The sequence below is a fragment of the Benincasa hispida genome, chromosome 9 (genome assembly GCF_009727055.1).
Source record: "Benincasa hispida cultivar B227 chromosome 9, ASM972705v1, whole genome shotgun sequence".
NCBI lineage: Eukaryota > Viridiplantae > Streptophyta > Magnoliopsida > Cucurbitales > Cucurbitaceae > Benincasa > Benincasa hispida.
In genome coordinates, this window is record NC_052357.1 from 25,105,693 (window position 1) to 25,133,685 (window position 27,993).

The 27,993-nt window shown below is 31.9% G+C and overlaps 2 protein-coding genes across 2 annotated transcripts; both read left to right on the forward strand.

Moving 5' to 3' along the window:
• The first annotated feature begins 10,635 nt into the window (after window positions 1-10,635).
• LOC120086844 (tRNA (guanine-N(7)-)-methyltransferase non-catalytic subunit wdr4) lies at window positions 10,636-15,575 on the forward strand. The gene is made up of 10 exons (XM_039043654.1): window positions 10,636-10,851; window positions 11,032-11,196; window positions 11,458-11,641; window positions 13,340-13,396; window positions 13,479-13,549; window positions 13,660-13,738; window positions 13,818-13,877; window positions 14,222-14,322; window positions 14,410-14,470; window positions 14,819-15,575. Exons 1-10 carry the CDS (start codon window positions 10,718-10,720, stop codon window positions 15,206-15,208), a joined length of 1,302 nt encoding a protein of 433 aa, XP_038899582.1. The 5' UTR covers window positions 10,636-10,717; the 3' UTR covers window positions 15,209-15,575.
• A 9,760-nt stretch (window positions 15,576-25,335) lies between these two features.
• On the forward strand, window positions 25,336-27,649 carry LOC120084763 (protein MARD1-like). The gene is made up of 3 exons (XM_039040584.1): window positions 25,336-25,626; window positions 25,729-26,454; window positions 27,311-27,649. The coding sequence occupies exons 2-3, from the start codon at window positions 25,766-25,768 to the stop codon at window positions 27,390-27,392; spliced, it is 771 nt and encodes a 256-aa protein (XP_038896512.1). The 5' UTR covers window positions 25,336-25,626; window positions 25,729-25,765; the 3' UTR covers window positions 27,393-27,649.
• The last annotated feature ends 344 nt before the right edge of the window (window positions 27,650-27,993 follow it).

Here is a 27,993-nt window from a genome sequence, read left to right on the forward strand (position 1 = left end):
TTTTTTTTTTCGTTATTTGTTTTTTTTGGGTATGTTATTTCTGACTTTTTGTCATAGTTTGTTTTCCTTTAGTAGTTTATTGATTATTGTTGTCTGTTTTGATCGTATGACAGTTTTTTTTGTATTTTTTTTATATTATGTTTTTTTTTTTCTTTTTTTATTTTCTTTTTATGTCTTTTGTTGTTTGTTTTTGTCTTTTGTTCTATTCTTTCCTTTTCAGGCTGATGGAGGCAGTGTTCTTTTTTACTTTTATCAGTGTTATTTTTGTGGTGTTTTCTTTTTCTGTCTATGTGTTCTGTTCTTCACGTTCGGAAGTTTTTGCACTAGACTATTTTTTTTTTTTTTGTTTCTTTTTTTCGTTGTTGCTGTGTGTTTGTTTTTTATCTTGTTTTTGTCTTTTTTTCCATTTCACGGCCGCAGTGGTTAAGACGATTATCCTTTGAATCAGGGAGAATGTGCATGGCGGTTGATGTGATGTCACGAAGATCGCATCGGAGCACAACGTACAAAGGTTCTCACGACTAAAGTGTTCGAGGTCAACCTGGAAAGTCTGGCTTATTGTTGTTTATTGTTTGACCCCAGACCCAACTTTCCAGTGACCTCAGAACACTTTTAGTCAGTGAGAGCCTTTGTACGTTGCTGCTCCGATGCGATCTTCGTGGACTAATCACATCACCGCAATGCACAATCTCCCTGATTCAGGTTGATATTTTCGTTCTATATGCTTAACCCCACGATGATTCGAAGCTCCTTCGAATTTGCTACCAGCCCCACTATTATCACAATATATGGTGATCAGTAAATCCAATATTTGGAATAACTTCCAAATCTGAAAGGAACTTCCTCAGCCAAACAGTCTCTTTAGCTGCTCATAAGCCGGTACGTATTCGGATTCCATAGTGAAGTCCGCAATAATTCCTTTGCTTGTGCCTTTGCCAGGACTACAGGGCCTCCATTCAAAGTAAACACTGACCTCCGATGTCGATTTACGAGAATCTCGATCGGTCCTGAAAGTTAGAGTCAGTGTATCTTGTAGGATCAGATCCTTTATTTCCATACACAAAGCATGTTAAGTCCCTCGTTCTCCAAAATACTTTGAGGATCGTTCTTGACCGCCGTCTAGTGAATCAAATCCTGGATTGGACTGATACCGACTGACAATCCTTACTCCATTAGCAAATGTGGGTTCTAGTACATAAACATTGCAATACATTAAGCTTCCTACAGTAGAAGTCATAGGGAAATCTGTCTCATCTCCTACCAACCTCTTTGAGGTTTTTGTTTAGGACATTGATCCTTAGATAGAATGATTTCCATGTTCTGAAAGGGTAATAAACCCCTATTGGAATCCTGTATCCTGTACCTGATCAACATTGATCAATGTACGATGCTGAGATAGAGCTAAGCATTTGTTCTTATGATCCCGAAAGATCTGATTCCCGAGAACATATTATGCCTCACCCAAATATTTCATTGGAACTGGGGCAACTAGCCAACTCTTAATATCAGTCAGATACCCTACCATCATTCCCAATGAGTAGGATATCTCCACATACAGTTACCAGGAAATCTACTGAGTTCGTTGATGATCTTCTATAAACACAAGGCTCATTCAACGTTCTCAGTCAAAAGCCAAATGACTTGATAGTAGTGTCAAATTCTGATGTTCCAAAGATCTAGATGCTTGTTTAGGCCCATAAATGGACTATTAAGCCTTGCAAACCTCTTTGCTCTTGATTTATAACTATGAACCCTCTGGTTGAGTCATAGTAGATGGTCCCTCAAGATTAACCATTCAAAAGGACAGTCTTGACGTCCTTTGTCATATTTCATAATCATAAATGTGGTTATGGACAGAAGAATCCCTGATAGACTTTAGCATGACATAGGTGAGAAGAATTTTCCTTATAGTTAATCCTCTTAAGCTGGGTATAACCTTTTGCCACGAGGTCTAGTTAAAGGTTTGCACCATTTCCATCTAACACCTCTTCTTGTCGCTTATAGGATCCACTTACACCAATAGGTCTTACAACCTTAGGTGGCATCAACAAGCTCCCAGATGTTATTGAAGACATAGACTCCATTTCCTGGTTCATGGCTTTAAACCCATTCATATTTGCAACATCCTCATCTGCTTTCTTAAAGACAACGAATCCTCGACTCCATCATTCGTAATGACGTTTTGGGCCTTCAGTCAAACCCATGTAGGCGATCCGGTGGGTTTCATAAACCACTCACTACGTCGAGGCAGTCTCAAACTCTCGAGTCGGTTGACTAGACATCTCGACTCAAACTCTTGTTGATCTGTCGCCTTGTTCAACAAACTCTTGTTGTTGAACCCTCGCAGTTCTCGTCTTCATTAGATCTCATGGTAAAACGGAGCTTACTTCATGACTTATGATCCTCATGTATCTTCTTCCTAAGAGATTGACAATTAGTGGACAACACTTTGTGTTCACTCGGATCATAGAAGTACTTCTCTCGTTCTTGAGGTAGCCTAGAAAGGAGGCAACCTTTTAAACACAGTTCACACTCTTTGGATTAGTCGCTAGCCACATGTGTCGGACGCCCCAAATCCTGAAGTGCATAAACTAACCTTTACGACCTCTCCATAGACTCAAAAAAGGTGTTTCAGAAACACTTTTCGAGGAACATTGTTCAGGATATAAACATGTAGTTCTGCCACTGCAATAACCCCAAAAATGAGTCTGAAGATGAGCATAACTCATCATTAGATCGAACCATTGTCCAAAAAAACAAGATTCTTGTTTTCTCTTTAAGATACACCATTTCTGCTGAGCTCTGTACAACGGCGGCCCGAGAGTTGGGACGCAATCCAATTTCTTACTCATATAGTTATAAATTGTGAGGTCTATATATTCTCCACCACAATTCAGATCGTAGTGTTTTTATCTTCTTACCTGACGAAGTTTTCAAACTTCAAGCCTATATACTCTTGTGAACTTGTCAAGGGCTTCAGACTTACGTTGCATTAGGAAGAGATAACCCAAACCTTAAATATCATCATAAAAGAGATGAAATAATTCTATACCCACCTCGAGCGTACTAAACATTCCATCGGACCATAGAGGTCTGAATGTATACAGCTCCAAGGCTTCCTGGCTCTGTAAACCTTTTCCAGTAAAAGGTTGTTTGATCATCTTGCCTTCGAGACATGATCACCATATTGGCAAGGAGTTTTCTTCTAAACTCTTTAAGAAGTCCACTTTCACCCGCTTCTCAATCCTTTGAGGTTTGATGTGACCCTAACATTTAGGGATGCAAAGATGGGTATTTTCTTTGGAGAAACCTTTGGTCTTTTAGTTTGTTGTTGCATACTGAACATTTCAGTGTAACAAGGCTTTTATGACTAACGATCGTTAGTACATATAAGTTATTTTCTCATTGAACCATAAACCAATCCTCCATCCCATTCTTGAAAATTAAACACTTTATTCTCAGAAAAAGAGACTGGTATAGCCTTGTTCAATTGAACAAGAAACCACAAGATTAAGCTTCCTCTTAAGATGAGGAACTACAAAACATTAATCCAATTAAACAATTAACGTTTCTTGTCAACAAATAACTTTCAGCCTGCCTAATAGCAACAGTGAAACAACCTCACCAGAATGACTCGAAGAGTCATCTCTCCCTAATGTGACACGTTTGCCAGGAAACTGAATCCTTGGTAAGAGGAATTGACATGATTGGTAGCACTTGAATCAAGGATCCTAGGAAGAATCATCATTTCTCTACCAGACAAGTCCAAGATCAATAAATCATATTTACTGTCTTGCTCTTCTTTTGAGAGTAGTGGAATGGAGGTGTTGCCACGAATATCGTCTTCCACAATGATTCTTATCCACTATAAAGTAATCGGTCATTTTTTAAAAAGCTTTAAAACAGAAATTATTAACAAGTTGCTGAAAAGAAAAAACACATTGACCTATGTTTAGGTTTTTAAACAAATACCCTGTTGTAAAACAATAACAACATCCAATTAAGGTTTTTAGCAAAACTAACAAGAACCTCGTATGACATATATAGTTCGTCAATGAATGCTCAAAGATTTAGGGGGGGGAGGGGAGGGGCAAAAGCCACCGAATGGGAGGCAGTTATCCCTCCTTTGAATCGAGAAGTTCTTCAACCAGTCATTAATACACAAACAACTCTTTTCCTATAACGACAAGCCATCATTGATTTGGCCAAGAGATTATCAACTTTACTTAACAATCTCCGCGTAAGTTGAACCCGCCATTTTAAAGCCCTAGAAGGTCCGTCCAAAAGGCCCAATCCGAAGGGAAAAAAAATCTGATTGGGCAAAATCTAAAGCGACCCCTACCATTCTGGTAGTTCACCTTGATATTGACCAACTGCACAAAACCCATCCTTAAGTACCACTGATCCCTCTAATGAACATAAGTCATAGTCCTACTATGACTGAGTCTTCTCTTCCAAAGAGAAGTTGTGGCCACTATGTTCAAGACCCGAAATCAGCCCTTAAGGGAGATATGTCTCTACTTATCCCTACTTCGGGAAAGGAGTGAATTCTATCTTGTGGATTGAGTTCCCAGCTCCCAGATTAGACAAGTCCCCAAAAAGGTAGACATGTTGAGTTGGCAATATGGCCACTCTCACCCAGGACCGCCCTTAAAGGCAGAAGTTTCCAAAACACTCAGGATTGAGGTCATGTCACCTATGGTCGTTTAGGTGAGATGTAAGTCTCTAGTATCAACGACGATATATACAGAGTCTAATCATCTCGTGGTCCAGGTATTATACAAATTCTTTGTATAGGACACCCCCACTTCACCTCTCCACATGAATTGTCAGGATTTACCATCTGTAGTAGTTTGCAACACTTGCAAACCTCTACAAAACGAGACGTATCCATAGTGTCACCAGGATCAGGTATCCCACCTTAATCCTTAAACTACAGACCTATTTAGGTTACCACTTAAGGCATGATCCACTTGTCTATCACATATACATGCTTAAGTTCACATAAGATAACCAAGGAGCTTTGTTTATTGGATATGAGTAAATGCCAGAATTAAATAACACTTATATCTTTACAAAACAACGAGACTTCGGGAGAATTAGGACATCAATCCCAACAAAAATAAGCTTGAATTAAGGGAATTTGGATATTAACTCACTACTACAACCCAAATGAAGAACAATCTTCTTCTACGATTTTTTCAGAGAAATTCTATCGGTAGCCATCTCTTCTAACACTCCAATCTCTTCAATATATTGCAGAAACTCATGCAAAGAGATTTTCTGCATGAGATGCAACTCATGCTTGGAGTTAATGAAGGTTGAAAAGGTGGGTTGTTAGTGAGCTACTACATGAAGACACAGGAAAATCCAATTTTTCCATTTTGTGTTTTTTCTTCTTTTCTTTTTCAATTTATCAAATTTTGATTTCATAAACCAATTTTATTTAATAAAATTGATAATATTATTAACTTCATAAATTAATTTTCTTAATAAAATTAATAAATAATTATTTAAATAATTTAAATAATTCTAATTAATTTAATATCAAATATTAAATTAATTTTTATACAATTCCATATTCAAATATTTAAATCATATTTAAATATTATTTCTCCAATTTCATTTAATTCTAATTTGAACACTTCAAATTAACTTATCACGCTATTTTAGAGCTGATCCATTTACGAGCTAGTAGGGGGACCTCGCGAACCTACAGATCATGGACATCGACGATCCGAGATTAATCGACTAAACTCATTAGACCAATCTAACCCCCATTCGTTAACTAATGGATGATTCCACTAGATACACGGATTCTGACTTTCAGACTGATAAGGAACATCCTCAAGTATCTTCGAATAACAAGGGACTACATGCTCGTGTATGGATCTAGGGATTTGATCCTTACTGGATACACAGATTCTAACTTTCAGACTGATAAGGACTCTTGCAAGTCCACATCAGGGTCAGTCTTTACTCTTAGCGGAGGAGCTGTAGTGTGGCGAAGCATTAAGCAGGGGTGCATCGCTGACTCCACTATGGAGGCAGAGTACGTAATGGCTTGCGAAGCTGCTAAGAAGGCCGTATGGCTTAGGAAGTTCTTGACAGAACTGGAAGTTGTTCCAAATATGTCTAGGCTCATTACCCTATTGTGATAATAGTGGGGCAGTGGCGAACTCCAAGGAGCCGAGGAGTTATAAGCATGGCAAACACATAGAGCGGAATCATCTGATTCGCAAGATAGTACATCGAGGGGACGCGATCGTCACAAAAATCTCTTTGGAGCACAATGTTGCTGACCCGTTTACGAAGGATCTCACGGCTACAGTGTTTGAGGGTCACCTTCAGAGCATGGGTCTATAGGATCGCCCACGGCTGAACTAGGGCAAGTGGAAGATTTTGTACTGCGCTTTTATGCCCTAGTTTATTGTTTTGTACTAGTTTTATGTACACCCCACTTTGCTTTAGGACAAGTGGGAGATTGTTGAGGTTGATGCCCTAAAGTCTCGTGTCCTGTAGTTTGTAAACTGTTTGTACGAACGCTTGTGTTGTATAATATACGATATTTACTTCACATCTTGTTTTTGCTCAGTTGTATGCTTTATTTGCTTTACCACAAACCAATAAACATAAAATCCCTAGTTGTCTATATGTACCTTAAGCATGTATCTGTCTCTTATACACATCTAGATGAGTATAAGGACTATGTTGTATTGTTCATTATAGGAATCAGTGGTACTTAAGGAGTTAGATGTAACTATAGAGGCATAACAGTTATTGGCCAAGCTGTACTTATGAGCGATCTGTGAAGGGTTATCGCACTGCTGATTGGTTAAGATGGACACATAATATATCTGTGGTAAGGAGAGTTCAGCTGTCGGTCTTTAGTGGAGTGCCTGACATATAACCTGTCTCTTATACACATCTAGATGTGTATAAGAGACAGATGTTGTATTGTTCATTATAGGAATCAGTGGTACTTAAGGAGTGAGATGTAACTACAGGGGCAAAACGGTAAATTGGTCCAGCTGTACTTACGAGTATCTGTGAAGGGTCATCGTACTCATGATTGATTATATTCGATGGACACAGAAATATATCTATGGTAAGAAAAGTTTAGCTGTTGGTCTTTAGTGGAATGTCTGGCAGTTAACGGCTGGTGGATCTCGTGACTAAGAAGTTTAGTCAGCTATTCACGTACCATTTGAGCTTCGAGCCACAGGTCTATTAGGTCCCCTAGGTAGATTGGATAAAGTTGTGAATCAGTATTTGGGTCAGTGTGAAATGTTGAGAGTTCCTTAAAGTTTCTACAAAACCTACCCAAAGGTTCATTTTCTCTCTTATTTACTACGACGACACAACAGGAACAAGATGTGAGGCTTTGCCGAATGTGATATTGTCAATTTGGAAAAATATTTTTTATTTGTAAGTATCGTGTGTGTAGTTGTACTGTCTACTAGACATGGATCTTCTTTGCTCATTTTTTAATCACCCAACATATGAAAATGATCCATGTTTCTTCATTAAAAGAAAATAATTACAATAAGAAAAACGACACTTAAAATATACAAAAGTTACTAAAAAAAATATGAAGATAGATAAAAGAAAACAAGAATATTAAGTCTAGATATTCTCAAAGTCAAAGAAGTTCGCCACATCCAAAATTTTCATATGGGATGGGTCAAATATGTCATTATCCTGGTATGCAAAATCTGCTTCTACATTTTTCTCTCTTTCCTTCAGGGAGGCTTGATAGAGGTCAACTAAGTATTTTAACGTACGACAGTTACGTGACCAATGTCCAGTCATTCCGCATTAAAAACATTTATTTTCAGCACTCTTTGAACTCGTATCTTGTGGAGCTTTTCCTTTATTAACATCATTTTATGTGGTTCTTTTGATATTTGAATGATTAGAACGATCACCACGAAAATAATAATTGTTTTTTCCTCTTCCACGGTCATGACCTCGACCACGATTATTAACATTCACAGCATTCACTTTAGGGAATGGTGTTGTTCCAGCTGGTCGAGATTCGTGGTTCTTCATCAATAACTCGTTATTTTGTTCGACCACGAGAAGACATAAAATTAGTTTAGAATATTGTTTAAAACCTTTCTTTCAATATTGCTGCTGTAGGAGCATATTCGAGACATAAAATGTAGAAAATTTCTTCTCTAACATATCAACATCAGTAATTTTCTCTCCACATAACAATAATTTTGAATTGATTTTAAAAAATGCGAAATTGTAATCACTTACTGATTTAAAATCTTATAATCTTAAATGCATCCACTCATAACGAGTCTTAGGAAGAATAATTATTATTTTTTTATGATCATACCTTTCTTTCAAATTTTTCCACAAGATACGAAATCTTTTATTGTAAGATACTCCATTTTTAACCTCTCGTGGAAATGATGACGAAGGAAAATAATAATTTTTGCTTTATCTTGACTGGATGTCGTTTTTCCTTCTTTAATTGTTTATCGCAAGTTCATACCCTCCAGTGAATTTCGACATTGAGCACTCATGACAAATAATTATTGTCATTAATGTCAAGGGTTGTGAATTCTAATTTTGTAAGATTTGTCATAACAACACTATCGGAAAGTGTTGTATTTATATTAGAAGTTTAATATGTACTAAATATGCAAAATAACATTTAATTTATTAATTATAATAAAAAGAAAAAAGGGCCTACTTTTATGACCTACCTTCAATGATGGAAGTAATAGGAGCTCATGTTGATAACGTGTTGTGAAATTGAGGAGGGAGCACAACGAATATGGAGAAAATATATTATAATAGAATATAAATATAACAATAATAAATAAATAAATATAATAATAAAATAAAATAACTAAAATTATGAAAATTGAGTGGAAATTTGAAGTGGATTTCTTCACCAATGTGTGTATGAGTTTAAGATCCATCAAATGCCACTATTTATAGGCAAAGTGGCAAATATGAGTAACTACAAGGCACATGGACAATATAAAGATTGATACATGACTTTTAGGACCATCAATTTATTTTTATAATAGTTTTGATAAAATATGATGTAATGCGAGGGTATTTTAGTAATTTTGTTGTTTGAAATACGGAAAAAGTGGCATAGATGGCCCAAAATAAAAGGCACAAATAAAAAATGGGTACCATTTTGAAAACCAATGAAATTTGGCCTTCTACTTTTGTCATCACTGTATAAGGCTTGAACATTGTGGCCACAACTTCTCTTTGGAAGAGAAGACTCAGTTATAGTAGAACTATGACTTACGTTCATTAAAGGGATCAGTGGTGCTTAAGGAGTTAGATGTAACTATAGAGGCATAACAGTTATTGGCCAAGCTGTACTTACGAGTGATCTGTGAAGGGTTATCGCACTTCTGATTGGTTAAGATGGACACGTAATATATCTGTGGTAAGGAGAGTTCAGTTGTCAGTCTTTAGTGGAGTGCCTGACCTGTCTCTTATACACATCTAGATGTGTATAAGAGACAGGTGTTTAATGGAGTGCCTGACAGTTAACGGATGGTGGATCCCGTGACTAAAGAGTTTAGTCAGTTATTCACGTACTGTTAGAGCTGTCTCTTATACACATCTAGATGTGTATAAGAGACAGTAGTAGAACTATGACTTACGTTCATTAAAGGGATCAGTGGTGCTTAAGGAGTTAGATGTAACTATAGAGGCATAACAGTTATTGGCCAAGCTGTACTTACGAGTGATCTGTGAAGGGTTGTCGCACTTCTCATTGGTTAAGATGGACACCTGTCTCTTATACACATCTAGATGTGTATAAGAGACAGGGTTTAAGCCTTCTCCCACTTGCCCAATCGTGTACACGATTGTTCATTCCTCCTTCGTCTGCTTCATTCCAAGTCCACATAGAGCCTACCCTCTGGATTCTCACACCGAGAATACCAAGGTAACCTTTTTGGTGGTGTCATACTCAACTCGACACCGTTGAGGTTTGTGTAGGTTGTCGTGTTGCTGGGGTGTTCATGACCAAGGCGATCGCAGAGGACGAGTACACGGTGTTCGTGCTGCGGAGCGGTCGTGTTGTTCGAGCGTTCGTGAGCAAGGAGCGTAGAGACGAGTCTACAAATGTTCGTAGCTTTCGCCTTGTTCATTTGTAGTTATCATGCTGTAATTTTTGTAACAATTGCATAACTATTTGTTTTGTTTACGATTTTAATTTATAATGTTCATTCATGATTGTAATTTGGAATGATCTATTTTCCGCTGCTCATGGAAATCCTCGGATAACATAGAGCATAGAGTGTAATGCATGAAGCATGAAACATCAAGTATCGAGTATCGAGTAGCATGTAGCTAGTATATAGCATATATCATATAACATAAAGCATAAAGAGTAGAGTATCAATTATTGAGCATCAAGGATCGAAGATCGAGTATCGAATATCAAATATAAGTATCAAGTATCAAAGACACTTATAAATCACAGCGCGCGAATGGATTTTAGGGTTGAATGAGTAAAATTTACATGATGCTGATAAAAGTAAAATGCCATTTTTCATTCCATTTAAAAAAATACCAAATTTTCATTTGGACCCAAAAAAAAAAAATAGGCATCCATACCAAAGAAAAAAAACCTTGAAATACAGCAATTCCCCCCATTCTTTTAAAACAAAACCCTAAATTGCAGTTCCCAGAAACGCCCTAATTTTACTGTCAGTTCACTGGAATAATGGAAGAGACGACGGTAGAAGAAGGCGATACCAACAAAGATGTTGAGGTTGCTCCAGCCTTAATTGCAGTTCACCCAACTGAGAAATTTGTTGCCGTCGCCGTTGGCTCCGACCTGCGTGTATACGATCTCGTGTGAGTTTTTTTTTTCCGGCTCCATTAATTTTATCTTCTATAAACTTTGATTGATGGTACAATACGACTATATTCACTCTCTTTATACTAATTGGATTTAAAATTAAAATCGTATTTGCCTTTGTAGCCCTGTTGAATTCCTTTCTCGTATGTTGATGGGTTGTTTTGAGTTAACTGCAGAGGTAATTCTGCGGTTTCTTTGGTTGATGAATCTGGGGAACCGTATCATAAAGACTCCATTAGAACGATTTGTTATGGTTCGAAAGGGAACCTTTTTGTATCTGCTGGTGATGATAAGACGGTTAAGATTTGGGCTACCGAGTCTTGGCGCTGTATTTATAATGTGTAAGTTTTTTCCCTTTTCTGTGCTCTCTTTTTTCTGGGTGATTTACTTCGGGGATGTTCATTGGCTATGGATATGCGAGCTGATTGATGTGTTCATTGGTTGTGGCTTATATATTGCGCAAATTTCATTACTTTTTTTTTTTGTTATTATAATGCATATAGTAGTTTCTGGATTATTTGGAAAAATTGTAACACCAGCTGCATGCTTTCTCGATCGGTCTTCCTTGTGTAATACTGAAAATTTCATAATTCTGATGACAGGGTTTCTGAAAAACGAGTGAGTGCAGCTGCCATTAGCCCTAATGGTCTGCATGTTTGTTTTGCTGACAAGTTTGGGGTTATCTGGGTTGTGGATCTTGATGGAGGCGTTGATGGAAATCAGCCTCTGGTTAACAAGAAGGCAGTGTCCTTGCTTTCACATTATTGCAGTATAATCACGAGCTTGGTAAGCAGTCCTCTCTTAACCATCTTTTTCCCCTGTATTTAGCCATGTTTTTGCTATAGTGCATCGGTGGCTTTTCTTACTTCTGTTCTGCGACCCATTTCGTTGACTTGTACATAATGTTTGTTTTTCTAAATGTTAAATATTTTGACTTTTTGAAATTTAAACGTCATAGGTGAGGGTCTTCATACTTGTGTATGTGGAGAATGAACTTTTAATTTCTATTTTTTCATGATTTCTCTCATTTAGATGAAATATATTTTCCCTTTTAAGAGAGGCTCATTTTTCCTTTTTTTGAGAGTTGAATTGTTAGGGGTGCTGTAAAGTTGGGCAGGTCAATGTTGGTCATCCCACCATATGATTTGAGCTTTATCCAATGAATGGGATGCTACAAATAAATAGTAGACTTGGATGGAAAAAACAAATGTAGAGAGTGGACAAATGACTATTTCAAGGGAGACTTGATGGTTCTTTTTTGGAGGACAATTGGAAGCATTGTGATGGGTGTGACCAATTTCGTTTATCTGTAAGTAGTGAGGAAGAGCATGAGTTTATGAGAACAACATTTTCCGTCTCATGAGTCTTTTCGGATTGTATTCAAAAGCAAATTTATATGTTCTTATGCATGTGGTGGAATATTTCTGTTAGGATTCTACTTCCCGCAATCAGAAAATCCCAATAAGAACACAAATATTCAAGAAATTCACAAGGCAAACACCCTTGTGATTATATATTTACTCAAGGAAAATCCAGTCATACAATATCAAGATAATAACAAAAATAAGTAAAGATAGATGAACAAACTCCTCAGCACATTCTAGAGGACTGAGAATCCAATTCCAAGAGCCAAACACTCTTCTAATTCTTCACATCCCTAGCCGTACTCTCTCTCCCACTATCTATAGCCCAAAAACCCAACAAGCCTAATTTCTAACTACTAGAATGCGGAATGCCTCTTATTACTAATCATACTGATTATTTCAATATATTCCTGATTAGGAGCCTTACAATTTCCTTACACCAATTACCAATATGTAGAGATTGGAGGACATGGCTATCCAAATACCATTGTATATCCATCGCGAGAAAATTTTCAATGTAAAAGATCCAAACGAAAAATAATTGGGATGTCTTTCTATGGCTTTCTATGGCATATGAGGGAATTGATTTTTTTACAACATCTATAGGAGCATCCTTGTAGTTCGTTGGTAGTGGTGCATTTCTGCAAAGTGGCTTCAAAGGACCATCACCATCACCTTTTCTTGATACATGATCAGGTTGCATATATAAAGCTTCATGGCTAACAATGGGGTGAGAAATATTTCGAAGTTACTTTGAAATTTTACGATTGAACATTGAGGTAGTGATTTCTATGTGGAGAACCAGGGCTTTGGATGCTCTTCAATGCATATGGTTGAGCATAACTGGAGAATTTATAGAATAGATTTGTTAATGGGCGTAAGGATCAGAAGGTTTGCATATGCCTTTAGTTTGTTTGTTGTGACTGTATGTAATTTTGTACTTATATCCCTCATGAAATTTCCTTTTTCTATTGAAAGGATAAAAACAAAAACAAAAGTTGGATGAGGTAGATTCATATGATGCTTTCACATATTTATAATGGTGGGAAATGTTTCTGTTGTTTTGCTGTTTGTATAGTTTTCATGCAGTTACACATAATTAATATCTTTATTTTTGCAGGAATTCTCACTGGATGGGAAGTTCTTAGTTAGTGCGGACCGTGATTTTAAAATTCGGGTAATCATATTCTCTTCTCATTAATTATGAGAGTAACTCATTGAAATTCACGTTTTTTTAAATGGGGGTGTTTTTATTGAAGGTGACAACATTTCCCACAAAACCTGTGAATGAAGCTCATGAGATTCAAAGTTTTTGTCTAGGCCATACAGAGTGAGTTTTCATGATCTAAATCTAATATTAGTACAAGATAAAGGTGGATGGTCAGTAGTGACATTTCCTTTGATTTTGATTCATATGTTTATTCCATGTATCTTTTCAAGTTTCGTATCCTGCATAGCCTTCATTTCTAGCCTGGAGTGCTCACATGGGTTTCTCATCTCTGGAAGTGGCGATTTAACTGTAAGATAGCCTCATATGAACTCCCCATTTGCTTTTGGTGCAACATGTGAAATACAACCATATTTTTTGGCCTTTTCAGGTACGCTTATGGGATATTCTCTCTGGATCACTCCTTTACACTTGTGAAATTGGAGATAAGGTGTTTCCGTTGTCCTGAACTTATTTTGCACCTCGAACTCTCACTATAATAGTTTTTTAAAAATGGAATTTGATGAATTCTACATTGAATAATACTAGGTTTTCTCTCAGAATTATTACCTTGATTAATGAACACTATAGCTAGGACAAGATGGTCGTAACTTAGAGAACAGTATATTGTATCCCATATTAAGATTGGTATAAAATATGGACGAGTGTTTCCGGTTTCTCTCTTCTGTAACTAGAAGAGCTAACTAAAGTGTGCATTCTTCTCTTTTGTGCCTTTGTGGTATGGTTTTTGATCTCCTTGTTCACAACTTGATTTCTCGCACCAACTTACTGAAGGTAGAACTCTTAGAGTCTAAAGAAAGAGAGGGCTGCCATTCAGCTGTCACAAGTCTCTGCACGATAGCCAATGGTGCCCTTGTTGCGGTGGCGGTTCAAAGGCAATTTTCCCCCTCTATGCTCTTTTTTCTTCTTTGGTGGAGTCTACCGTTGAATTTGTGTCCTAACCTTATCATTTTTCTTTGTAGCTTGCATGGAATAATTCTACTGAACTGTGACCTGTCAAATCATACTCTATCTGTAGTCAAGGTAATGATCTCCAGATTTATATTTTACAAACTTCTGGATGATATACACTGATGAGATTGTTTGCCCTTTCTTCTCCCTAGAGACCTTTTGAGGATGGAAGTAATATTTGTGTTTGGTTCCGATGAGTTTGTAGGCCCATGAATAAAGAACATCAGTTTTATGCTTTATTAACTCATACTGTCGATCCCACGACTTCAATACTCTTCAGACTTCACAAGTTCCACTCTTGTCCCGAACACCCTTTTTGATGTTTGTGAGCCTCCGAGTCTAGTTACAGGCACATCATCTAATTTATTTAATCTCCTTGTTTCCTGATGAAATTGGTTTGTTATAATTTTGATATTTCAGGTGGTTTCTATAAGTGAGGAGACATTCATCCCGACGAGCTTATCGACCTGTTGGTCGACTGGGTACCTATGGATGGTAACCGGTGCCTCCAGTTTGCACAATTTGGGGCACTCCTCTCTGGCCCGTGTCAAGGTCATCAGTGGTTTCAACAAGGACAATCCCGATTCCACCACAAATGAGGTATCCATACTGGAAGATGATGCAATACCCGGGGGAATGAAGCTACTTGAAAAATTGCAGGGAGGTGTGACATTCGACGAGAAAGTGTTCTTGGCAGCTGCTGAAGCTGTAAAAACTGCAATGAGCAATCTGTTGACTAAGAAACAGTATTCCACAGAGAAGAGGGACTTCAGAAAGAGAACAAGAAATGATAGGAAGCTTAAACAATGATATGAGTATTCATTAGTTCACACATCAACAACAGTATCCTGTTTAATGTAAAATTAGTCATTTTTTCAACTTTTTTGGTTTAACGGAAGCTTTTAGTTAGATTATATTGTGATAATGTTTTAATTTAATTCTGCAAGAGAAACTTGACGTACTTTAGCCGTAGTTTTCTTGGTCAAAGCCATATCAGTAATAGGAAATTAGGAATGTACGTTGGCCCCCCAATTATTTTGAAGAAGCTTATGTGCAATGACCAAAATAGCCCTCAGCTTCTGTTGGCCTCTTTCTCATGGTTGAAAACTGGCCTTGGTTGGATTGAAGGTTATTATTTTATTTTTATGATGAAATATGAGTTAAAATTGGCTTATTATATGACCCGAGGAATTGCATGTAGGCCTTGTTTTTACTAATTTGTAATTAAAATTTGTGTAATCATATACTAATCTGTAATTAAAATTTGTATAATCTAATGGAATTTTATTGATGGCTCAATTATCTTTTATTATATTTACTCACATTTCATGTACGTGTTTTGTTTTTTAATCATTATAGTTACTGTTTGAGGTCAATCGTTAATGATATCTGTAATGACAACAAGAATTATGATAGATTCATTTGTGATTATGAAATGCAATTCATTTATTACCTACCATAAACATAGCCATACAAAATTGAATGGGGGCAGGTATGCAATAATTAGGTTAAATTTTTGTAATGATTTAGAGCAATTAATTTTGGAGTTTTGTTGGATTTGAAATCCATCTACATCAAATGTCAATAATTGAGGAAATATTAGAAAGCAGAAGAGTGGGTGAAATTGAATGAGAAAAGGACAAGCAAGCAATGTTCATCTTGTATTAGTTTATTTATCCATCACGTAATACTAAACTACTCTCAACATTTACGTGGCCTTCTTATATTCTGCCTCTCCCCCACTTTATTATTGTCGTCAGGTTAATTATAAAGCTCAATCCGAACTAGGGATAAAATACTATTTATTATTTTCAGTAATCGATAATTCGATTTTCTACTCGTATTTAAAAAAAAAAAAAAAAAAAAAAAAAAGGGTTCACTAAACCATGATGAACACTACTGAGAATTAAGATTAAAGCGCCACTTTAAACATTTGGTGATGGAGTACACAAGCACAGCCATTGAAACTTGATGAAAAATTTTAAAATATAATTTAAAATAAAAACTTTATGGATTAAATATAATTCGTTACCATAATTAACTAAAAAAGTAAGGGTTAATTATTTTGCAAACTTTAGGGGTTCATACGTAAACACTTGAGAATAATTATAACATATATATGAAAATATCATTTATGGATATTTCCCAATAATTTATATATATATTTTTTACTCTGAGAAACATTTATCTCTGCCATTTGATAATGATGAAAATTTCTTAAGGTTTGACCATTAAATTATTTGACCCTGCCTAATCTTGAAAATTTGTTGTTTTTTATAATGAAAAATGTTTTATCCAGGATAATCTGAATAAGATTATTTATATCGAGCTTACTGCTATATCTTCTTTCCGAATATTTGGATTCGTTTGATATGCAATTTAAATTATTTATATGTTATTATTATTTTAACGAATTCATTCAATGAATATTTCTTTATTGAATTTATTGTTATACAAAAATTTGATTATATGATCCAAATATTCAAAATATTGAAAACATAAAATCTATATTATCTACCAAGGATATAAGAGAGAAACATTTGATTTTTCTTTTACTATTTTAATGGAGGGTCATTAGGATATCTTATGTTATTTAAATTATTAAAAAAATCTCATTTTATCTATAAAAGGAAAAATAAATTTAAAAAATCACATTTTATCTTTAATAATCTCTACTTTTTTTAGATAAAGGTTTTTTTAAAAAAAAAAAAAAAATCATATTTTATCTCTATTATCTACTTCAAGTTAAATAAAGGTAAAAAAATAAAATAAAAATCATATTTATTCTCTAATATCTTATTCATGATTTTTTTAAAATTATATTTTATCACTAATAATCTATACTTCACATTAAATAGAGGAATTAAAAAAAATTATATGATTTGAGATTTAAAATTTTCTCTATAAATACCTAATTTTAACTTCTCATTTTCCATCAACTATCTTTTTTTTTTTTTTTTTTTTTTTTTTAATACCGGTTTTCTCTAACTTATTTGTTTTTTTGTTTTTTTTTATAGAAATTTTGTTGTAGATATTTGTTTTAAAAGAAATTTGTTAATAGAAACATTTTTCCCAATAGTATCTTTTCTATCTTATATCACTTCTCTCTATTTTTGTTTAACATATGTTATTTTTTCAATTTTTTTTTTTTTACCTTTCAATTTTGTAAAAACATATAGAGGGATTAATATGACTTTTTTTTTATATGATTTTGTAGTTTTTTTACAGACAACAAATTCATCAATTGATCTTCACATCTTAAAAAGAGGGTAGAAAAAATACCTTGCTTTTGAGATTTAAGATACTTCTCAAAGTTTAAACAATTTAAAGGACGATAAAGTGACAAAGAAGATAGTGTGTTTTAATGCTTTTGTAGTAATTTCTTTTCACGTTTTAATTTTAATTTTAGTAAATGTATACCAATGAGTTTAGAGATTCATAATACTTTATTACTTTTTTTTTTTTAATCTTTTATTCCTTTTTTATTTTTAAATTTGTTATAACTACACATTAATTCCTAAAATTTGAAATAAAAAAAAAAGATGGTTCCAAATCAAAATAGATTAAATTTTGAAATAAAATTTAAAATCAAGAAAAAGATTTTTTAATATATATTTTTCTTTAAAAAATGTTAGTTTAAATCAATATTTGAAATTAACAAGATAATCAAATCATCAAAATAAAAATAAAAACTAACTAAGAAATTATTATCATGAAATTAAAAAAAATTGGTTTAAATTGAAGTTTGAAATTATGAAGATAATCAAATCATCAAAATTAAAAATTAAAAAAATTAGCTAAGAGATAATTAAAAAAAAGTACAAAATTAAGAAGATAATAAAACAATCCAAATCTAGATATCAAATACATTTTTCTTAACAAAGTGACCACAATTTTAAAATAATAATAATAATAATATTTTTTTTTTTGTTCATATTGAAGTTTGAAATTAGGAAGATAATCAAATCTTCCCTGATTAAAATAAAACATATATATATATTTTTAATAAAATGATAATTATCATAATTTTTTTTAAAAAAAAATAGTACAAAATATTTTAGTTTATAATTGTTTTATAATACATTTTATACTCAATTAGATTAGCTATTATTTTCCTCACCCAACTTCCACAATTTTTATAAATATCTTTTCATCATTAAAATTTTATAATTAAATTCTCCACTTAAACTTTATGCAACATATGCAACGGAGTTAATATCAAATTAGTTATCTTAAAATAAATAAAAAAAATTAGGATTAATATACTATTTTGATAGTATAACTTATTTTACTTCATTAAATTTAAAACACATAAAAAATAATATACTATACATTAAAATTACATAATATCGTACAATAATTTAACAAAACATATAACATAAATTTGTCGATATTTTTTTTAACAATATGTGAAATTTAACTAACTGGTATTGTAATCAAAGCAAATATAGTTGGATTGATATGTAAAATGTGTTCTTATTGTACTTAGGAAAACAATTTGGTATTGTATATGAATATATTACACATTTTAAACTAGTTTTAAACATAGGTTTATTAGCCATACTGTTAAATTGAATCATATAGTAAATACCAGTCTCACGGAGAAAACGAAATTCTGTAGCTAATACCACCAACTTTATTATATGTTTATCAACAAAATTTATTTTGAAAGTCGTGAAATTGGTACAATAATTATTTGGATTCAACGTCTTATGAAGAGAGAAAATAAGAAGTCATTTGAGGTATTGAAACAAACATCATTAATTAAAGGCATATCACATGTGTCTCAAACCTTTTCTTTTTCTTTTTTATATTTAGGGAAAGTTCATTTAAAAGTAGTATGGGTGAATGATTTGTTTGATTCAAAAACCTTAACTAGAAGGAAAATCTACAAAATTGCAAAAGAATTTAGTTCTCCATATGTGACCATGCATAATAAAAAACAACCAAAAAAAAATGCCATAGATGGGAGGAACAAAGCACATGCATGGTACCGTTTCTTTTTTCCATCCAAAATAATTAATCATATTAAAAAATATGAACACTTCATTATAAAGGTGTTCAAATGACTAGACAATCTAAACGATTCGAACAATCAAACTCAAACTATAAGAGTTGAGTTTGATTAATTTTGTTTTTGAGTTGAATTGAGTTATTATTTTTTTTTTTTTTTGGATTGACGAGAAAAATAGCAAATTTTAAAGTTTCATTTGAAAAAATAGCAAAAAATTTTCAAAATTGTAAAAATAGCAAAACGATTTTTTTTTTTTTTAAAAAAAAACTAATTAACAAATATCCAAATTATCCCTGCATATTAAACCCAATAAAATAATACAAAAACAAAAACGAATCCAAAAAAACTAATTCAATGCAAATACATACATTGTAATTGCATTACATTTAAATGAGATGTCCTCGAACACCCTTGTGTTAGACAGTCACCAAAATTACCATCAAACTCCTAAACGATACTTAATTTAATTGAAGCCAGTCATATCGTAGAAAAACCAAAACTTTAACAAAAACCTACAAAAAAAACCCCTGATAATCACCTATATCACCTAAACACTCCTGGCCGATTCCTCTTACGATCACACAACGGCAATAGCGATGGCTTCTGGTAAATAGCTATGTAAAAGAGATAAATGAGATAGGAAGATCCACGACAATTATCGAAGTTAACTTCGGCGACGACGACGATTTCAACAAAAACAATGACGTGTGGTGGACTGCAGTCAAATGAAATAGTAAGGATGATGGTGTGAAGCAAAAATTGTTGCTCTTCACGCGAAGGAGGAGAATAAGGCGGAGGCTTGGGGGAGGGAATTTGTGCAGCTGGCTATTAGATAACTAGGTTTTTTTTTTTTTTACTTTCTTTTATTTTTTATATGTTATTTTAACTAAAAAAAACTTATTTAAATATGTTTATATAATAATAATAATAACAATAATAAAAGTTTCTTTTTTCCATCTTAAATTTTAAATATGTCGATATCTTCTCGTATCTTTCCTAAGATAACTTCTTAAATTTCAAATATATTGATATCTTCTCGTATCTTTCATAACATAATCTTTTCCAATAAACTCAAATTTTGATTCTAAAAATTTAAAATTAAAATAAATACATTAAACTTTCAAAATTATGGAGCTTACCTTCAAAATCTCTAATTCCAAATTTTGAAAACTAAAATATTTTAATTTAATGTATTGAAAATTTAATTTATTAGATATTGGACATCTACTCAAGTCAAATTAAGCTAAGTTTTGATTTTAGCGAACTCACATTTATTCAAAAAATAAATAAGAAAGGCAAAATCCATAATTAAATTTGAATTGTTTGAAAATAACTATTTTTGAAAGGTTGGATATTACATAAAACCTCATAACTTACATTATAATTGCATTATATGTGTAAAGGTAAATTAGTTAAATCTAATAACTTTGTTTAAATATTTAAGGAAAAAAAAACCGACAACCTTATCTAACCCAACCCAAATTTTAAGAGTTGGGTTGGAGACCATGTTCTAGTCTTTCGAGTAGCTAACTCGACTTTTCAGGTTGGTCCAAAAACCTCCTTTAACCCAACTCAATCCATGTACACGCCTACTCTATTATGGACTAACACATAGAATGATAAAGATATTAGTGAACAACTATCAACCATGATACACATGTACTCATTTTCTTAAAATAATTATGATGTGAAATTTTAAATTTAATCTTAAGAGGAATGAAAAATAGGAAAATTTAGTTAATTATAATTATTTTAAACTTTTTAAATTAATTAAGATGTTACACTAAATACATACAATTATCTAAGGATAAAAACGAGCCAAATTTAAATCTTTAAATTTGTAATATTTTAAAATATAGAGACTAGATTAAAAAAAATTAAAATTTTAAAAATAAATCAAAACAAAATTTAAAATTCAAGTATTAAGGCCACATTTATCAAACCGTAATGAAAATTCTAATGAAATTCCGTTGATGGAATAGTTATAATAAACTTAAATTGCAGATGAAATTGGATTGACGTTTATTTAAAATTATGAATTGTAACGATAGGTAAAATGTGCCAAAATTCAAAAAAAAAATCTCTGAATCAGTAACAATAATGGTAACCATAATAATGCAACATAGTTTTTCAGATACAATTGGATTGAGCGCATTCCGTCTATTAATCATTTTGCATTTTTTTATTACAAATTTCGAAATGGGTCCAAATATCAGTATAGATGTAAAACACAAGTAAACAACACTAAAATAATTAAATGAGACTCACTTTTCATATTATCATTGATTTATTACATTTTACTTATAGTGAGTTTGGTCTAAATGGATAAATTTCTTTTTCTAAAAAAATAAAAAAGGGAAAAAAAATGGCATTATCGAAACCTATATGTGCGTGCCTTTTACTCATTTCTACGTTTCAGTGTTTTGCACGAATCGTGTCAGAACTGAGAACTTCAGATCGGAGAAAGATTCCATCATTTTTCATTTTATTATTATTATTCTTTTTATTTTGTCCAGATTTTTTTTGTACATTTGAAAATGTCAAATAATTTTTGTTTATGGTATTGATATGAACTCGAAAATTTTTACTCTATAATCGTTATATATAACATCTTCTAAAAAATTCATCAATTAGATTTTAATAACGACAATTAATGTAACTTGTTTAATGTTGTAATTGTTGATTTACATTTTACATTTTTTTTTCTTTTCTTTTTTCTTTTTAAATGCCTGAATTTAAAATCCAATCTCTAACGGTAAGTTCGATAGTAAAACTTTGACCTAGGGTCATTTTGGCTATTTTACCTAATCGTTTGACCAATCATAAGATAACAACTATATCAACCTAAATATTGATTTATTATAGCTTAAATTGCAAAAAATTGTCCCATAAACTTTCCGATTTATGTATATTTGGTTCTTAAATTTTCAAAATGCTTAATAAGTCCTTAAATTTTTAATTTTGTGTCACTAGATCTTTTAACTTTAAAAAGTGTCTAATAGATTCTTAAATTTTCAATTTTATGTATATTAAGTTCCTAAATGCTTTAGAACACTAAAATTCAATTTAAATCCAATAAGTCAATTTTTTTTTTGGCAATTTGATATCTAATATGTCCTTGACTTATTCGAATTTTTTTTTTTCAACTTACGTATCTATCAAACATAAAATTGAAATGGAAAATCTCAGTATATATAAAATTCATATCTAATAGATCAATTATCAATTATTTTTCACAAAATTAAAACTATTAGAAGATAAAAGACCTATAATATACAAAATCGAAAATTTAAGGATATATTAAACAAAAAACAAAACCAACAACTATATTTTACCAAATGTCTTATAATTTTAAATTTATATCTAATAAAATTTATGATTTTTAATTTTTTATCTAACACGTCGTTGATATATATATATATATATATATAAAGCAAAAAGTTAAAATCCTATAAAAATATTTTCAATTTATTATATTAGTTAATTTTTATTTGTATAAGATATCAAAATCTATCATACACAAAATAAAAAGATTAGAAACCACCTAGATATTTTTAAAGTTTAGATATCTATTAAACTGACCTATCAAAGAGTTTTTAATTAAAGTTCAAGAAAAAGAAACATGATATCCAAACATAAAAAAGGTAGACATATAATTTAACATATAAAAAACACTCATGAATTCACTCTTTGTTTCAAAAGTACCTTTATCATTAAAAATTTGTAACATTACTATTTCCCTTTCATACATGTTTCAAAACTATATTCAAATATAAATCTTTATGAGGTGTTAGAGACACTGAGTTGAGTTATGATACCTGAAGTTAATATGTTGGAGTTAGAAGAAAATCAATGTTTGAGGTGTAGAGTTTGTGAAGATGAAGTTCCTTCAATAAATGTGTAAAAGAGAGAAAAAGAGGAAGATGAAGTTTTTTCGGTAAATGTGTAAATTTCATATTAAACATTGACTTGTTAGTTGATAAGCCAAACACCCCTTAAAATTTTTGAATAATAATTAAAACTTATTATATTTGGACAATGACTTAAAATTAGGGATGATCATGATAGATCAAAAAATCAAACCGACTGACCGAATTAAAGTTGCACGGTTGGGAAGGGAAGGGGTTGGCCGGTGTCAGTTTGGAAAAATTAAAATAAAAAGAATAAAACCGACCAAAACCAATCGACCGACTTTTACTCTTTGATTGTCGAGGTTAGTTTGAACATTTATTAAACCGACCACAGTCGATTCAACGATTGAAAAATTGACTCTAATCGATCCTCCTTAAAATGATGTAGCAATCTAAATTTTAATCGCGGGTCATTGTTCATGAAATTAATATTTATAAAAAAGTTGAGAATAATGAAGATGATAATTTTTTAAAATATAGAGATGTTTTTTAAACCAATAGCAAAATTTAGGGTTACTTTTCTTTTCTCAAAATAATTTAACAAATATTTATACTACATGTCCCCACCTAAATACGGCCTAATCTAAAAAGTGAGAGTGAGGACAAGACTTCACGTGATATAAGCATGAGAATAAACTGTCACACTACACGACAAAACCCTACCATATTATAAGAGGAAAAATAATAATAAAGAGAGAAATTTATTTTTGTTTTACTATTAAATTTGAGAAAACATCCAAATTGAGGTGGTTTCTTTCATCACGTCCCTCACCTCCGTTCAATTATTCCACCATACTTTAATTAATCCATCATTTATGTTTTTTTTCTTAATTAACCATTTCCTAAATAAAAAATAGATTTATTACTGAACTAACTAATGGTTTTTATTGAACTATTAAAAAAAAAAATTATATAAACTTTCGTTAGCTTAATTATATAGTATCAATACATTTTATACACATATTTTGTGTTACATAATAGATCTATAGGTTAAATAATGGGTGGTACCTACATTCCAGAATTAATTTCTTTTTCAAAATTAATTTATCTTAGTGGTAATAAACATACACTAATTCTTTCGAGATTGGAGGTTCAATTTCATCCTATAATTGTTGTAATAATAAGAAAATCCTATTTTTTTTTTAATTTCCTTTTTGACAATATTTCTTTACTTCATTCTTACTAAACTTATACTTTTAATTTTAGGAAAAAAAAACCATTTTATCTCTAAATTTTGAATCTTGTTTTCCTACTATTTATAAGTTTCAAATAATGTTATATTTCTACTCATGAGTTTTGAGTTTAAGTTTTATTTAATCTCTTACTTTCAAAATGCCATATTTTTACCCTTAAATTTTAGATTCTAATTTTGTATTGATCTCTAGTCTTTAATATCTCACACTTTTACTCTCTAGTTTTCATCAACCCACTCTCATAAATTCTAAAATAGGCTAGTCTTAAAAGTTAGAGAATAAAATGAAATTTAAACTTCAATTGCAAAAAGATAAGATTGGTTGGTGACTTTTGCTTTTATTTTGCTTTTTTTTTTTGTTGGGTAATTAAGATATTATATAAATAGATTAATAACCAGATCAAAAAGTAATTTAAAAAGAAGTTAAGAGAGAGATGATAAAGAGGATAAAAAGAGATAAGGTTTGTTGTTTAATTTGAATTAGTCATAATAATTCCACTAATTATATCAAATTAAGGACAACTTTTAGAGTGAAAAAAGGAGCCATTTTTGGAGTTTTTGTGGGACTGTCTTCTTTATTTCACTCTAAATCCACTGATTTTTTTGGTGTCCCCATTTTCCCTTTTTCCCATTCTCCTCCCTTTTTCTTAAATTTCCATTTTCAAATTCTACATTTTTCAATATTCTTCTTCTTCTTCTTCTTCTTCTTCTTCAACCTCCAGCCAAAAATCTCAAAAAAAAAAAAAAAAAAAACTTCTACCTAATAGCAAATTTTCTTAGAATTTTAATAAATAAATAATTTCTTTTAAAGGAAGAAACAAAAAAAAAAAAAAAAAAAACCCTAATCCATGTCCATCATCTCATGTCTTCCACACCGTTGGATTGGTTTTGATCAACGGTGGTAAATAGTTTGTCTTGTTCTTTTCTTCCACCGTTTTAGCAGAAGCAGCCATGGAAGCCACTGAAGTTTAATTTAAGCATCAAATTTTTTTGCCCCCACCCAAAATAAAGCTTTTTTCCTTTTTCCTTTTTTTGAAAAAAAAAATCCCATTTCCTAATTCCAAACTCAGAAGTTTGTTTTTCTCAACAATTTTTGCTACTTATTTTTGAGGTATTTTTCTCATTAAATTAATTTCTGGGTTTGGTTTTGTTTAATTTATTAAATTCTTACATGAGTAGATCTGAATTTTTAATTTTTAATTTTTTTTTTCAGGTGGAAGATTTTTGAAAATAGGAGAGAAAATAAAAACATGTTGAGGAATAGATCTAGAGCTGTAACTGGAAAACAAGCATTAATGGCAGATCAAACCTCTCAATCTTCTTCTTCTTCTCCATCTTCTTATACAAAACCACTTAAAAATTCCTTCTTTGGATCTCCAAGATTCAAAGCTTTTTCATCAACAAATGATCACTCTGTTATTAGCCCAACTTCTGTTCTTGATTCCAAACCATTTTTCTCTTTACAAAATCCTTTCAAACCAAATCCCAATACTACCCCCAACAAAAAAGTTACAATTTTCCCAGAAAACAAAGGCCCAAAGAAGCCCATTGGGCTTGCTTTAATTGAGGATAAAAATGATTCCAAGCCCACTAAGAGTGTCATCTTTAGTGCTAAACTTCGTGTTCAAATCCCTCCGCCGGAATCCACCATGGACGGCGGCGGAGAGATGGGTAATGGGTTGTTGATGACGGTGGAGGAGATGGAAGTTTGTGAAGAGTATACTTGTGTGAAAAGACATGGGCCTAATGCTAAAATTACTCATATTTTTGATAATTTTGTGGTCAAAAGCTCTGTTGATGATTATGGTTCTCCTCACAATTTTTCAATGGCGGATGTGAGGAAGAAGAAGATCATGAAGAAGAACAACACTGACTTTCTTAGCTTTTGTTATACTTGCAAGAATGATCTTCAGCTCACCAATGACATCTATATTTACAGGTATCATCGACTTCTTTCTTGTTTCTTGTATTATCTTATTTGTTGTTAATTAAGTCCTAGAAAATGAAATTTTGTTCCTATAATTTACATTTTATTGAATAACTATTCGATAAATTAATCTTATAAATATTATTATTTTTCTATAATTAACAGTTTTAAAGTTTAGGTTTTGTTTTTAGAATTTGATTATAATTCAAATCTTTCTTTTAAGAAAGATGCTTATCAAACGATTTTATTTTATTTTTTTGGGTGAAAGATCAAATAATTGTGTTGAGGAGTAGTATTTTGTTTTATTTTACTTCTTTGAGAATGGGAAGAAATTATGTGTTTGGTAATTGTTATGGTTCTGTTCACTTAAGTTGGAAACAGTCCTTTTTACATAAAAAAAACAATTTAAAATAAAATATTCAAAGTTTTTAGGTTATAATTATTTATTTTTACATCTATTATGGAATTTAATTAGATAATAATGCAAGGAAAAAAAAGTTTCTTGATTTATACATAATTTTGAGAGTTTTTTTTTTTAAGATGAGAAAATAAAACAAGTAAAAAGTTGCTTTATATATTAAAAAAAATTAAGAAAAGAAAAAATTAATGAGAAATATGAACGTTGTCAACAAAGATAAAAACGTCACAACAAGTATTCACCTATATTTCCTGTTTCATCTCTAAAGATTTCTCGCAACGGTTTATATTTTTACCTTTTTCGATATTTTATTCTCGTTACTAAAAACGATATTTCTTTGGTTGTGTGAATAACTTTTAAAGATCTTAATTATAAGATGATACAATAGAATAAATATGATTAATTTGGAAGTTGAATAATAATTATCCGCCATATTATTGTTGTTTGCAGAGGTGAGAAAGCTTTTTGCAGCCAGGAATGTCGCAACCAAGAAATGCTTTTGGATGAAGAAGAGGAAGAATATTCATCTTAGATCATCATTTTCAACCTATGCTTTCTTCTTCCATTATATTTTCACTAAATTCATGGCAAAATTTTACTCTTTTTTTTTTGGGTTTTGTTTTGTTTTTTTTTTTCCTCTCATGCAAATAGAGATAAGAGAGAGGTGTTTGTAGAGAGAGAAATTATGGATAAAAATATGTTCAATATGTTGACTAATATGATTGCTTGTTTTGTCTTTTACTTAAAAACTTGGTTTTTTTTTTTGGAAAAAATAAAAATATTTGATAATGTGGAATTGAAAGCAAGCCTAACTTTTGTCTACTTTCACTTTAATGATTATGCATATAAATATATAGACCTTTTGGGACCAAGTTTATTTCATTACATTGGGGGAATAAGATTCTTACTTCATATCTAGAGGATTTATCTTTTCCTTTTCTCTTTTTTCTCTTTTTTGTTTAATTGGTTAGATTAATTACCAAGTAATTGTCCCTTATCAAAAATTACGTTGGGGATGCTTTTTTTATATTAAAAAATAAAAAAATTAATCGGGGATGGAGACAGGGTGGGGATACCCTCCCCGTCCCTGACCAAGGACTCGGTTATAATCCCTGGTTGGATCCCATCTCCGA